Source organism: Gasterosteus aculeatus, chromosome 9 (assembly GCF_964276395.1).
Source record: "Gasterosteus aculeatus chromosome 9, fGasAcu3.hap1.1, whole genome shotgun sequence".
Classification (NCBI taxonomy): domain Eukaryota; kingdom Metazoa; phylum Chordata; class Actinopteri; order Perciformes; family Gasterosteidae; genus Gasterosteus; species Gasterosteus aculeatus.
Window position 1 is genome coordinate 11120644 of NC_135696.1, and position 14408 is coordinate 11135051.

The following is a 14408-nucleotide window of genomic DNA, read 5'->3' on the forward strand; positions in this document are numbered from 1 at the left end:
AACGGATCAGGACCAGATTTATGTTTATGTTCTTTGTTTTTATTCCTCAAATAAAAAAATAAAAAACTTAACAAATACACCAATAAAACCGAACTGATGGAGTCTAATCTGGTGAGCTCTGGATGTTTATTGCCCGGCGTGACGTCACAGATGTAATTCCCCTAAACAAGTGACTGACAGGCGAGTCGGTCTCCGTCAGCGGAGGAGCCCCGCCCCCCCCCGCGTGCATTCACCCTCCTGCGCCCCCCGGCTCGCTTCCCGCGGGGCTCCTCGCCATGGAAACAAACCGCGAACGGCAACGTCAGGGCGGCTCCCGGTGCCGTTAGCAGCCCGTCGGCTTCACTGGACGTCACGCAGACGCGCCGCCAAGTCTCCCGCTCGCGAACTTAACGTGAAGTTGTTGTTTTCCGCCGAGGAGGCGACGAGAAGCACCTCACGGTGAGCGAGCGGACCCGCGTTAGCCACATGGTTTGTTGTTGTTGTTTTTGTTGTTGTTGCTTCTCACGGCTTGTTGTTCTAACGATGCTAACTAAGCGAGCTAACGTTAGCCACGTCCAGGTTCCGTCTCCTATCGGGTCGCTTGTCGTGTGCGACGCGCTCTCAAAAACGACGGATATTCAAATGCAAATCTGATCGCACGTGATTTAATGAGCAACTCTGAATATTAATCTATAAACCACAACTAAGTGATGCAAGAGTTTGCTAATCATTACTCCACGGTATCATCGCAGCGGGGGACCCCGTTGACTCGCTGAACGTGACCGACAGCAGTTGTCTTTGATAATATCGACTGTGTGATCTTGGTCGACTTTGATGATGCAGCCGCTCGTTATGTGTCAGAGACCTAAAGCAGACAAGCTTTGCGTCAACACTGAAACTATGAGAACCAGGCCATCGATGCTGGTCAAGATGGTGAAATGTCCGTGGAATTCAGGACATCTGGACATTTGCATATAGTTTTGTAAAGAAACTGACACAGGTGTGTGTGTGTGTGTGTGTGTGTGTGTGTGTGTGTGTGTGCAGGTGAGTTAAATCAGGAGCGGTCTGGCTGCTAGATGTTAATCGTTGCCAACCAGGACATCGAGAAACTGATATTTTTCTCTGGCAAGGAAAGTTTGGACTGTTTTTCTACTTTTAAAACGGCCTAAGGCCGTTCAACAGGGACATACTTTGTTGATGGTTCTTTCAGTTTTGTCAGCTTGTTGAAAAATGTAAATAGATAATAACCACTTTAAAGATTTACCTGAAAAGTGTAATTTTCAATATGGGGGAAGTCAACAAACATAGTTTGTCCTGACCGCTGCCACCTGTCTCTGTTCGATGTCACTAAGTCGGCATCGCGTTGTGTCCTCGTGCAGCGCAGTACTCTACTTTTCTTTGTTCCGGTCTCGTTATGCTTTTATACCCGCTTTCGATCGTGTGTGTGGAGGTACTGATGTGTCCTTCACCAGGTACGTGGACCTGGTGAGAGCTTTGCTCAAGGGTCTGTAATTCGTTCTGGCAAATGATTGACCAGCGGGCATTTTGCTCGGCTGGTGTGACCTGCAGTCAAGGCAAACAGTTTCTGTCTGAAGGTTCCTGCTGAATGTTCTGGAATGGGGCCAAATCGTGAGCGGTCATTTATAGACTACCCATAGTTATTATTTTATTATCTCTTTCTGTAAGTCCTATTATGTCATTTTGGTCGTCGCGTCTTTATTTGGACATGCAGAGCTGCTAATTTCTATTGGCACTTCTGCCAAAAGAAGTTTTGAAGTAAGACCAGCTCTGAAAGGTATTTAATAGATAAAAAGGTTTTACGGTTAGAAAACTAAAAATAGATTAACATTTGCAATGTTAGTTTAAGAGTACTAAAATTCCTAAATGCAGGAACGGTCAATTAAAGTGGTCAGCAAACAGAAACGTCTTCCATATTTTCATCACCAGCAGCTTTCTTGTACTTTGTCTCAGAGATGTGGAGCAGAAAATGTTTTGTCCATGTTTTGTTTTGACTCTGGGAACAGAACGCAGACCAGTGCCAGACCACCTGAGGGCTCGGGATGCTTCACAAGGTATCAGCAGATCAGAAATGTAATCTTCCCTGAAGTCAATTCTTTGTTGGAGAGGAAGCCAGTGTAAAGACCTCAGACTGCAGAAATGTGGTTCCCTGGTCCTTGTGAGGCCTCGAGCTGCAGCGTTCTGGATCAGCTGTGGCTCTCTGGCCTTTCACAGACATGTGAAAACACCGTAACGGCGCTCGAGTCGACTGATAAAAAGAAGATAAAAGCATTTCTCCAAAGCTTGTTGAGACATAAATCCTCTAATCCTTGATATGTTCTTTAAGTGATAGCAAACTGAATCTGTAACTATAACTCAAACTAGAGCTGGTGTGTGTGTTGGATGTAGGTGAAGTAAATCCTGAGGTCATGCTGGCCATGTATTAGCCCTCAGTGTTATCACTGTGTCTGTGTTTAATGGTGGAGGGCGGGGCACAAGGCAGGGCGTTGTATCTTTAACCGCAGCCCCAGATACTTGGAACAAAAGCTCTGTTGTTGAAAGATCATGTGACTGTGTGTGTGTGTGTGTGTGTGTGTGCGGAGGAGGGAGGGGGGGGAAGTCGTCATGTGATCTCAGAGCTCGGGGCGGTCTGAGAAGTGCTGACTCGCTCTGCGAGTTTCCTTCCACCCAGAGAACAGGCGGACAGCGAGCACGATGCCCGCTGAGAGAGGAGATGGCCGGCCGGCTGGATGGACGTCAGGCCGAGAGGAGACGTGGGAGACGGTCACGGGCCGGCAGGGAGGGAGACGGCAGCCGAACCGGCCCTCCTGTCTTCTCTCACCGCTCTCATTCTGTCTTTGTCCTCGCTGCTCACTGGATTGTAAAACGGCAGCCGAGTAAAGATGCCAGGCTGCGTTTTGACCGGCGTCCACTTTTCTATGGCAAGGCAAGTTTAGACGGTTCTCCTCCTTTTTGATGTGTTTGTTCGGGGTCTGTAAAATAATTGATCTACTCATGTGCTTCCATCCTGGTATCAAAGGTTAGAAGTGAACTGAATTGTACTTATAGAGTGAGACCTGTATCTTTAGCTCTTATTCAGAATGACTTTCATGTCATAGCATTCAGTTCCTTGAATAGCAGCATGCCACGGGGACGTCTGACCTTTATTAAAAACACTTATTTGTTTTTTCTGAATTGAAGAGTCCGTTGCAATGTGATTTGCACATTTGAGCTCAGAAGCCACAAGGCCACCACATGTTCAGAGTCGTCCTGCAGTTCCTGTATTACTTGTTTGAGTCAATTCGACCTGAATATCCTGCTCGAGAGACTCAACAGAGTGTGCGGATGGGTGTGCGCTCGTGTGTGTGTGTGTGTGTGTGCTTGTGTTCGTGTTCATTCGTGTCCATGCATGTGCTTGACCAGTTTTGGATTCTTTGCTGCCGTCTGCGTGTTTCATGTTCCATGTGACCCCAAATTGTATTTCACCGGTTGTATGAGGGTTGGATTAGGTTGATGTTTTCCATATCTTGGAGGTTATTGCCGTATACACTGTCGTTTTATTGCCTGATTGTTCTGTTCTTCTCTCTCTGACTTTCTCATGAAATGATTCAGACGGCTGCATGGATTACAAACCCCAAAGTGTCCCAATGTGCAGCCCTGCCGTGAGTTTACATAGTAGCTTTTGTCAGTCTAACTGCAGTAACATTGTATAATGCAGCGTGTGTGCACACACACACCTTCATTTGGTTAACCCGTTTCTGTGCCAAATGTCTTTGCACAGAACAGTGGGTGAATTATGAAACATTCAAACCAAGAAATGCATATCGGAGGCAGTCAGTTCACTCTCAGAATATGAAACTGTTTGTAAAAAGTAATTACTGTAATTCCCCCACACGGCGGTTAGATGCTCTGCTGGCAGGCCTGTCCATGTGTCTCATGGTTATTGGACAAATACCGTCGCATGCAGGGTGCAAGTGCATTCACCTTTCATCTCCAAAACAGAACATGTGCTGCTCTGTGGAGGAACGTCTGCTCTTTGTGGTTGAATCATTAAACAGAGGATTCCCATCTGAGCCGATGGCACGTTGGTGTCAGTGACAGAGACTCATCGATTAGGCAGCCGTTAAGTAATCCAACATCTATAAACACGTCGCTAGAGGTGTTTTATGGCTATTTTAAAATGCATTACTTTTTTCTTTGGAAAACTGTCTTTGTGTCTACAGAGGAATTTGAAGAATTTTGCGTGGGATTATCTTTAAGCAGACGGTGAGCCGTCCTAGAAGTGGGGAGATGTGCTGTGGTTGATGAGAAGAATATAGTTTGTTTTACATCCTTGTTGATGTAAAAAAGAAAGTGTCAGATAAAGTGACATCAACACAGCGAAAAAGGCCAAACGGTTTCTGGCTGCTTGGATGTAACAGAGTGAAAAATAGGAATGAGGGACTTTTTCAGGCATTGAGTCTGTTTGAAAAACAGAAGTCGCAGGGCATTTTTTATGTTTTCCACTGACCAACATGGCAGGTTTGCAGTAGGTTCACAATTGAAATTAGTAGTAATTTCCAAACCAATGGTGCTTAATTTCCGACAAAGGTAGCGACTGATATAATTAAGTAAACTTACAGTAAAAACGTTCTCTCTGACTGACTTTTTAACGTCGTCAGATGTCTTGCTTTCAAAGGAGAACACTTTAGATTTATCTTAAAGTTCCTCAAGAGTTGATAATCCATGTAGAGAACATCATTGTAGCTCAAATGTAAGATGTGTTTTATTCTGACACAAGGCTGCTTAGCTTACCTCCGTACATACTATGGAGACCAGTTAGATGTAACCTTTACAGCTGGTATTTTAAAGAAATTACCATTTCACTTTCAACACTATTTCTGACCATGAGTTTGAATGCGGCGTAAATGTAACTTTAAATGTTGTTCCAGTAGCATCGAGGAGGAGCTCCCACAGTGGATGAACCAGTACGGAACAGGCCTTTTCTTTCTGACATCATCTGTATTAAATCCAGCTGTGATAGAGTTTGTATCGTCACGCGCGTAAGAGCGGACAAACACACTTTTTTCCATGCTGACACCACCCTCCTTACTAGAATATCTGTCTTATAATAGTCCAACATAGGCTCCTTTTTCCCAGGAGGGATGAAGTTGGAAGGACAACATTTGAAAGAGATCAGCGGCCAAGTCCACTCTATAAAAACGTAGCAAAGTCAGAGTATGTGGAGCATCGGTTGAAAATGGCGTCAGGCAGTTTGTACAACTATCAGCCTCTCCACAGTTGTGCACTCGCTTTGTCTTACGTCGTGTTGTCACCCTGCAGAGCCGCACAAAACAAGGACAGAGGGTCTCGTGGTTCTTAGCAACCGTTTCCATGGCTCCCGTCTGCCACTCCCAGAGCTCCCATTAGACACTGTGTGCATGTTTGAGGGACCTACTTGTCTCTCTCCCAGATGAATGCTTCCCGTAATAGCGGACAGGCACTTCCTGCAAGCCCAAGTTAGGAGGAAAGAGATGGAACTGATCCCTGGATTTGAGTTTACACTTGCGACGGACAGAGTAGGGTGTGGTTGTTATAAGAATTGTTCTGGTGTTTCAGTTTGAGCAAAGCCTTTATTATAGTAAACTTAACATTAAACTTTTAGGATAGCAACTATAGCTGCGGCCCGTAGCTTTACTATGCTATAAAATACAACTACACTAATATAAATCGTAGGCTTTAGGTCAAAATCAGGTAAGGTGTTTGGGAAATAATTACTTTAATTACTGAAAAAGCAAACAGTTATGCTGCTTTGTTGAGAGCTCCGAGGCGATTCCTTTCATGTGAAAGAAATCCATAATGATAAAACCAATGTCTCCTGTGATTATTCATCATCATTTCAGTGTTGAAAACAGGTTGCTATTAGCTGCCTACTAGCAATTCCTGATGTCTTGAGTTGGGTCTGTCGACCAATCAGACGCTGTGTTTCTAACCGTTTGGCAGTTTTCATCTGACCCTCGCTAGAGAACAACCATTGAGGTGTAGGTGGTCAGCAAGGACATAAAACAGGGATAACACAGGCCAACGGTGTGACATCCGTTGTCATCCAACAAACCATCAAATTATTTTTGGACTCTTTGAATCTGCACCGGAGACTTCATCGTGTTTAAACTAAGTTTGATTTATCGAGTACGTTTTCTCTCTCCAGGGGCCTTCACTTACCCAACGGGCGCACCAGACGAGGAGCCCCGAGGAGCATGAGTCATGACCTCGGTGCTGCTGGTCGACTCTGGTGGGACGGTGGTGGAATATGTCACAGCCGAAGAGGAGGACTCCCAGCAGGTGGGTCAAACACGAGCAAGAGTAACACTTCACGCAGGTTCACACAAGTCTTCCGTCCTCTTTTTTTTTTTTTTTCCCCTGTATGTTGTAATGTACTCTTGTTGATTCTCTTTTGGACGCGCCTGCTGTGTTTTCCTCCAACCTGCAGGAGGCCGAGTGTGACTTGGAGTTCGAGGGAGACCTGGAAGGCGAGTGTGAAGCCGAGGAGGATTTTGATGAAGCACAGGAAAGGGAGGAGGAGGACAACTACCCTGCGGTCATAGTAGAGGAGGTGCCCGGCGCCAGACTGGCCGATGAGCGAGGTTACCCAGCCCAGGCGTTCGTATATAACGACGAGGCCTACCTGATGCAGGACGTTGGTGATGAGCAGGAAGTGGAGACAGAAGGGGAGGCAGGTGAGACATCAATTTGACTTTTATTTATGGAAAAAAAATCACTTAATGGTACCATCGTGATGTTCATTTTGGCACTCTAGGTCAATGCATGATATGGTCTCTTTTGCAACACATAACACGCATTGCATTTTGGTAATGTGACAACTACAGTTGTGTCCGTATCGTGTCCAGCTTGCCAAACGAGATACATTTGGTCCAGAGGCCCAAATCTTGAAAAGTATCTTCTCTAATGTATTTTGTTTTTGTGGTGTGTCCGTGGTCATTCATAAATCCATCGTTTACAAAGTGCTGCTACTGTTGTTGTAGTTGGGCTGAAATGCACCATGTTTCTCATATGATTCTTTTTCTGGCACCAGTGTGAAAAAAGTCTGTTAAAGTAGGTTGTGAGAGTCTCAGTCCTCTGTGTTCACACACTGCCACCTCCTGGGTACTTCTCACAGTAACCTTTTTATGAACCGTCATGGTATTACATCTCCAACCCTTTATTGATTGGGAATCGTGTCCAATCCAGTGCACTAATCATAAATATGAAACCGACTGACGGGCTGAGTCAAACGTTTTTTTTTAACTAAAGAGAGATGCATTTATTCAGATATATACATATTGCATTTTTAAGCCTGGGTACAAATATAAAATATGGTGTCTCAAGCCATGAAGTGATTAATTTAGCAGATAAATGGTCTGTATACTGTGCTTGTCAGGAAATGAAGTTTGAAAATAAGTAATTAAATAAAATCAAAATGATAATGATAATGACCTATGCTGTAATATACTACTTGTTTAAAAACACATGGTGGAAAGTAATTTGAATATAAACTTCAAACAGAGCAGCAGGCATTTAGTCAGTTATTTAACGTAGCAGTAGTTTTGTTTTTTTAACTTAATTCAATTATTTACAATCTTATCATGTTGAAATGTAAACCTTTTGTCAATTCCCTGGGCAAACTGAAAATGTGTATTTTTTTTTTGTAGATTTGTTTGTTTCTGAGTTTATTTCAAAAACGGTTATCACGGTTCAGCGTTACGTTACGTAGTAACTACGCAAGTGGAAGGGAGGGCGACGCAAGGATTTCCTGTGTTGGCCGCGGAGGGATACATTTCGGGCCGGCCAAGCGTGTCTCGTCGAATTCGAGGAGATTTCCTATTCGCAGCGGAGGGATACGAGCTAGTAGCTTCCTATACAATTCAGTGAGAAGTCAATGTGAATCTGCAGCAAGGGGAAAACATGGCGACTTCGCAGCATGAGGGGCACGCGAACCAGCTCGATTTACTCATCCGAGCCGGTAACGTATCTTCATGTACTTATTCATTCGACCCGGGAGCTTACGGTAACATAATGGTGGTGTTTTACCACCGTCCGCTGCGCTTCAGTCAACTGAGTAGTGTGGTGAAGTAATGGAGGAGGGCAATCAGGAAGTGATCACCTTGGTAGCAACCTGCATGGCGTTGCTACGTGGTTTACCGGACTCGGTTTAAGGGGTGAAAAACTTTCGCAGTGCTTGCCGCTTTGCACAAACCGATCGTTATTTGCACGAGGGGGGCTTTGCATGTTGTAGCATTTTGTTACCACGGCAACATTAATGAGAATGACAATTTGCAGAGCGACCCTGCACAACCAGGAAGTGAAAAGATGTTGTCTTTCCTACGTCTTTGCCACGCTGTCTGAGTCGGAAGGACGTGTGGGTGTTATTTTTTACTACTATTTTTACTACTACACACAAATATCGCCTGTAGTATAAATATTTTAAACATCTCTGGTTCTTTTTTTTTTTTTAGGTTTTTCCGTTTGTGGGCAGTAGTTTGTCACACATTGTCCCTTACTAATTGCACATTATACATTAAAAGTAATAAACATCGGATGTAATTATGTCTATGGAGTTATTTGCAGATTTTACACGAATCAAAATGTTGGAGGTTACGATGTTTAATGTGTTCTGGTTTCCGTTGTCGGGTTGTACAGTCAGTTTGAAGCGTGGGGTGGCTCACTCGCTTTCTTCCCTGTGGTTGTGTCAAGTGTTGCTTCAACCATACTGACCTGCAAGTAAACAAATGTGTATCACTCGAAAGTTAACAATTAATGTTAATGTGCTGCGCGCTATCTAAACCCCGCGTCGTTTCCCTTGGTTTCTAGCAATTTTCAAAGTATTTTTTGTCCCGTTTCAATGGCGGAAGCATTGTGCGCGGAGAGGGCGGGGTATGTTGTTGATTGACTTTCTATTTAGTCCAATCGCGTGTGCGCTTGTCTTTAGCGTCAGCAGCAATCCAATCATTTTGAGCCGGGGGAGGGCTGTAAACCGGGAAATGATCCAATAGAAGGTGAGGCGGTTGTTGAGTGACAGGAGGATTAGTGAGCCTCTTCGAAGAGAACTGGAGGGAAATAATGAGGACTGTAAACACGGAAGTCATCACGGCCCGCACTACTTTTTGTCAGAGATGCTGCTATTCTTGGCGCCGTTACATTATTGAATAGGCTCACAATAGGCATTTCCCTCAATTCTATATGATATATTATACCAAAATATGAAGTGCATTTGTCACACAATTATTTTTTTTAATACTCAATAATTAACTACAAATACAAATCCTGACATTCGAACAGAATAGATCGATATCTATGTAGTTAAATAGCTTTCTGGCGTCCCCACCTTTTTTAGGGTGTTATTACACAATGGCTGCCTGGTTTTAAGGACTGCTCGGTAAGCTATAGAGTCTCTGCTGTGGCGGCTGCCAGCACGTCCTGTTTGTTTGTGAGAGGGACTTGAATGAGTGGGACACTCTAAAGATAGTCCATTTCTCCCCTATGCAGTGAGAAAGCCAAACATGGACAGGGCAGGGTGTTACGGGGTCTCGTGTTTCCCACCGGTGATTGACACCGACAGCAGGTTCCCCCGGGTTCTTTCTCAGGGTCCCAGATGGGGCGACGGACCATTTCCTTCAGTGTGAATCCCGTCTTCTATTTAAGCAGCATTTTACATGAACTTTTAACATACTGTGCCTGGATCAGTGTGAATTAGTTGTTTACATAAATTAGCCGAATGCATTTTCTTTTCACTAGGGGGTGCCATGTAGTTGCATACTGTGTGTGCTGCATATGCAGCACTGTGTTAACTGTGTGTCTGAGGTGATAAACTGTTGGAGGTAGTATTACATTTTCTCTCCCTATTTGGATATAACTAAGCTAACCGTTAATGTAGGTGCATCGTATTCTTTGCCCTTTGAATGAAGGACCAAATATCTCATACAATAAATGTTTTCCACTGTTTTGACCAGTAACTTTTTATTTTTCCTCAACTATTTACTAATCAAGTGTGTGTGCGTTTCAGTGGAGGCTTCTGTCCACGGCACCAATGTTCACTGCTCCGACAAGACGTTTGAGGCTGCAGAGGCGCTGCTACGCATGGATTCACCTTCCAGCCTCAGAGGAGACCGTAGCCCAGGTAAAACACACTAACTAATTATACCCCCCCCCCCGAAAAAAAGCTTTACAAATGGTTACACTTCAAACACTTTAATGTCTGATCTTTCATTCCGCCATCCAGAAGCTTTTATCCCTCCTTACATGACGACACCCGACTTCCTCCACGCGGCAATGCGTCCCGACATGATTACAGAGACAGAGGTGGAGATCTCGACTGAGGGGTGCTGCGAGGAGGAGGATGAGGAGATGGTCACTCTGCTTGAACCAGTCAGGAAGAGTCGAGGTAAGCAGAGATGTCTCATAGCTTTAGTTTACAGAGACGCTTTCTTTTATCTTCCAACTGAGGAAAGTGAACCCCAAATACTCCAAAGCTGTAGAAAGCTGCATACATATGTATTAAAATTGTCTTTAATACAGTTGAGGACTTACCATCAGCTTATTTTAGAAAAGGGCAGTTTTAAATTGGGAACATCTGTGGGCTCTGTGATTAAGCGCAACCTCACAGACCTCAAACCTAAATCTAGACTCCTAATTACAGTTGTTGTGTTTTCTGAAAGCACCATCTAATGGAAGTGTTTCCATCTGGTCTAAACTTGAGCTCACAAGTCGAGGATTCAGCATTTAAAGACAATGCTAAAGTCTTATGTGAAAATGTTCCTTGTTTAAAGCTGGACGGAAGCCAAAGACACATCAGTCATCTATTTCCAACGGCTCACTGGACCTCGGCATCAAGAAGAAACCAAGAGAAGGGAAAGGTACAAAATGGCAATCATTTTACGCTTAACGGCAAACAGTTATTTGGGCATGTGTCAATTGCCATGATAATTTGCAAATCACCAGATAAGTATAGGCTACGTCTTAGCATCCCATCAAATTGGCTCCTTTTCCAGCGGGGTGCACCACCTTCCTTTGGGAGTTCCTGTTGGACCTCCTCCAGGACAAAAACACCTGTCCCAGGTACATCAAGTGGACTCAGCGGGAGAAGGGCATCTTCAAACTGGTCGACTCGAAGGCCGTGTCCAAGCTGTGGGGGAAACATAAGAACAAACCAGACATGAACTATGAGACCATGGGACGGGCACTCAGGTCAGCTGTGTGTGTGTGTGTGTCTGTGCTGTAGATTTTCTTTTTGCGTTCATCGTGTTTTTTTTGGAAGCAGCGTCGTAGTTCCTGATGATCTCTCTTTCCTCAGATATTACTACCAGCGCGGCATCCTGGCCAAGGTGGAGGGCCAGCGGCTGGTTTACCAGTTCAAAGACATGCCCAAAAACATCGTCATCATCGACGATGACAAGGCAGACGTGCCCAGTCCCGACGACGGGGTCGGCTCGGAGGTCGTGTCCCACGGGCGCGTGTCGCCTCCATCAGACGTGCTGCTGCATGAGACGGAGCTGTCGTCCTCCAAGAAGCCCAACATTCTGCGGGGCGGGAACCGGGCCAACGCGGCCCATGGTACCGTCGCCAGCAAAACGGGGGCGGCAGGTGGCGCGGCGATGGTGGCAGGGATGTCGAGGATAGTGTCGGTTCCTGGAGGATTTGATGGGAATCAGCAAGCTCATACGGCCATCATCCGAACCTCCACTGGGCCCAGGTTAGACCCCCGCCGATTAAGGGTTTCTCATCTCTGCAGTGCTGATGCAAGCGGCCGCACCTTTTCCCAACGGCAAGTATTGACTTCTGACGTTTGCTTTCTTACGTCTTGTCTACAGGACGGTGCGCGTGGCGATGCAGGTGCCTGTAGTCGTGACCTCACTGGGTCAGAAGATCTCCACTGTTGCTGTGCAGCAGCCGGCGGGAATAACGTGTGCAGCCGGCCACAGCACCCTCCTCACCAACACTTCTGCCATTGGTGCGGCTGGTAACGCCAACTCTCAACAGAAGGTGTGGATACGTGGAAACTCATTGAATTGAAGTGCTTTTGCATATCATATGCACATGTGGTATCTGTTCCTCCGTGGCAGCTAAGAAGCTCATGTGCAACTGTACATTTGAGCAAAATTGAGTGAATAATTGTTGATTTAATTAATTCCTTCATCCATTTTGTGCATCTTATCCGTGTCCTTGTTACATTGATTATTTTATCAGGAACTATTGCTGCTGGGAAATGCAAAACAACACAACAGATTCCATTGTACCTTCCTAGTTGTAAAATATAGGAAGTGCGTTCCATCTGGTCCTGTAGGGGATTATAAATCAAATGATAGTTTTTTGTGTAATCTTTGTTTGTAGTTAACAATGTGGTGGATTTTTTTTTCTTTTTCGGGGTAGGTAATGATCCAGACCATCCCCACCATGGTGCCGGCCACAGCTGAGAACGGAGAAAAGATCACTGTCCAGTTGGCCAAGATCATCACCATCCCGGCCCACCAGCTGGCTCAGTACCAAACATCAACGGGCTCAAACAAGCCCGGCGTCGGCAGCTCCCCAGCGGGTATCAGCCTCCTCCGGAACCCCTTGACGGTGCGTGCTCTGGCACCGGTCAACGTCGCCGCGGGAACGCAAGTGATGAGACTCACTGTGCCGACACAGGCGCAGCAACAGACTCTGGTGGTGTCCCAGCCGGGCAGCGGGCCGGGGGTGGTAACCGTATCGACGGCAAGTCAGACGGTGTCGGCCCACCCTCAGATCATAAGCGGCGTCTTTAACGGCTCCGAGCTGCTGATCGGAGCCCCGGGAACCGGGAGAGTCTCAATGGAGAAGCTGAAGGCAGCGGGAGTCCAGGTCCAAACGGTGCAGGTGGCTGTCCAGCAGAACCAGGTGAACCGCAAAACGGTCCAGACCTCGCAATCGGACGCTGAGGTGGTCGTCAATCTGGAAACACCTGACAAGACGATAAAGAGCGACGAGGCAGAGTGTTGAAATGCCCACTTTAATAACGTCTGTCGCGTTTTACGTAATAACCAGCAGCAGTCTGTGAGACTTTAAAAAGACTATTTTTAGTCCTGAACTTGTTTTCACAGCTTCCTTGTGGCCACTTTAACTTTACTGATCCCAGCCGATCCTCAGAGCCACACTGAAACCTCTCCGAGTGTCGTGTATGGAGCTCACGGGAAGACGCACGAGACTCTGGAGGCTTCTTTTGAAAGGTAAAGGGACCAACATTGATCACTACAATTCATGCTTTCTAAATTGATTGCCATCGCTGACTCAAACCCGGGAAAAGGAAAAAAATCCTTGAATACAACAGAAACACTACAAAATGACAACCAGCCAAAATGAAAGAGAAATACACAACGGGCGTGTAATTAAACTGGTCTAGACTATTTTATTTGATAGTTTTGCCACATCAGATGTTTAAACCAGCCACTTTGTTTCTGTTATTTTCTGTTATCTTTCTGATATCAGGAAGATAATGGTCATGTATGTACATATTTCGATTGATATATACATACACCTGTATGTATATATATCTCTACTATTTACGGAGCTAAAGTTAACAACCTTAGATTTAAATATTGACTTTCATTTTCATTTGTCTGAACAATAAATTGAAATTTATTTTTGTGTTTTGATACCTTGTACCAAGCACAGTATTATTGAAACTAGATGAACTAACATTGTATTATTAATTCCACTGTCACTTATTGAGCTATGAAACCCTCCTATAGATTGGAAAAGATCAGTGGCCAGATTGTTTTTGCAGTCTTCAAATGTCGGGAAGGAAGGAATTTGACATATTTGACTACGGGATTTTGGCTGTTTCACTATTTTATCTCGGCTTTTTTCACAACTAAATATTCAAATGCAAAAGATTGCGACTCAGAGCTGGTGCTCGCTGCAAAGTCTTGATTATAAAATTCAAATAGGAATGTGAACTCAAACCAATACTTAATTGAATCAATATTTTAATTTGCAAAACGCTGCAAAAAATATCAAACCACTGTGGATCCGAGGTCACTTTACTTGCAACAAAGGGTGAGTTAGCACAGTTACTGCCACCACATTTCATTATTTTTTTATCTGAAGATGTTTTGTTCGGACTGGACTGTTTCTATATTCAACATTTGAAGTATATTCTATTTTGTTTGTATTCTTGTTTCAAAGTGTATTAATGTAGATTTTACTGAAATATAAAGACATTTGAATACCAACTGCTGTCTGTCTGTTTTGAGGTTTTATGTAATATATTTAATGGGTGAGGTCGGAGAAATCAGATTTTGGGGAGACAAATCCTGTTATGGGTTGACCCGTCGAATGATTACACTTCTTACACTAGATCGTCATGGTGTGTTGCAGTAAACACAGCTTTCAAAGTGCACTTTAAATACTGTTTGCATGCACAAAACAGTTTTACCATA

General features: G+C 44.7%; 1 protein-coding gene across 7 annotated transcripts; it reads left to right on the top strand.

The window, feature by feature from the left end:
- Positions 1-158: 158 nt before the first annotated feature.
- Positions 159-14201, top strand: elf2b (E74-like factor 2b (ets domain transcription factor)). 7 transcript variants are annotated; one of them, XM_078080554.1, is made up of 11 exons: positions 254-438; positions 2004-2051; positions 6164-6297; positions 6446-6692; positions 10016-10129; positions 10232-10393; positions 10779-10865; positions 11001-11196; positions 11303-11701; positions 11820-11991; positions 12379-14201. In XM_078080554.1, exons 3-11 carry the CDS (start codon positions 6220-6222, stop codon positions 12967-12969), a joined length of 2046 nt encoding a protein of 681 aa, XP_077936680.1. In that variant the 5' UTR covers positions 254-438; positions 2004-2051; positions 6164-6219; the 3' UTR covers positions 12970-14201. The 7 variants fall into 7 exon arrangements, with proteins under 7 accessions (XP_040042386.2, XP_077936680.1, XP_077936681.1 ...); XM_078080555.1 differs by having other exon boundaries at positions 304-468; XM_078080553.1 differs by lacking the exon at positions 254-438 and adding an exon at positions 2580-2923 and having other exon boundaries at positions 2009-2051.
- Positions 14202-14408: the final 207 nt, after the last annotated feature.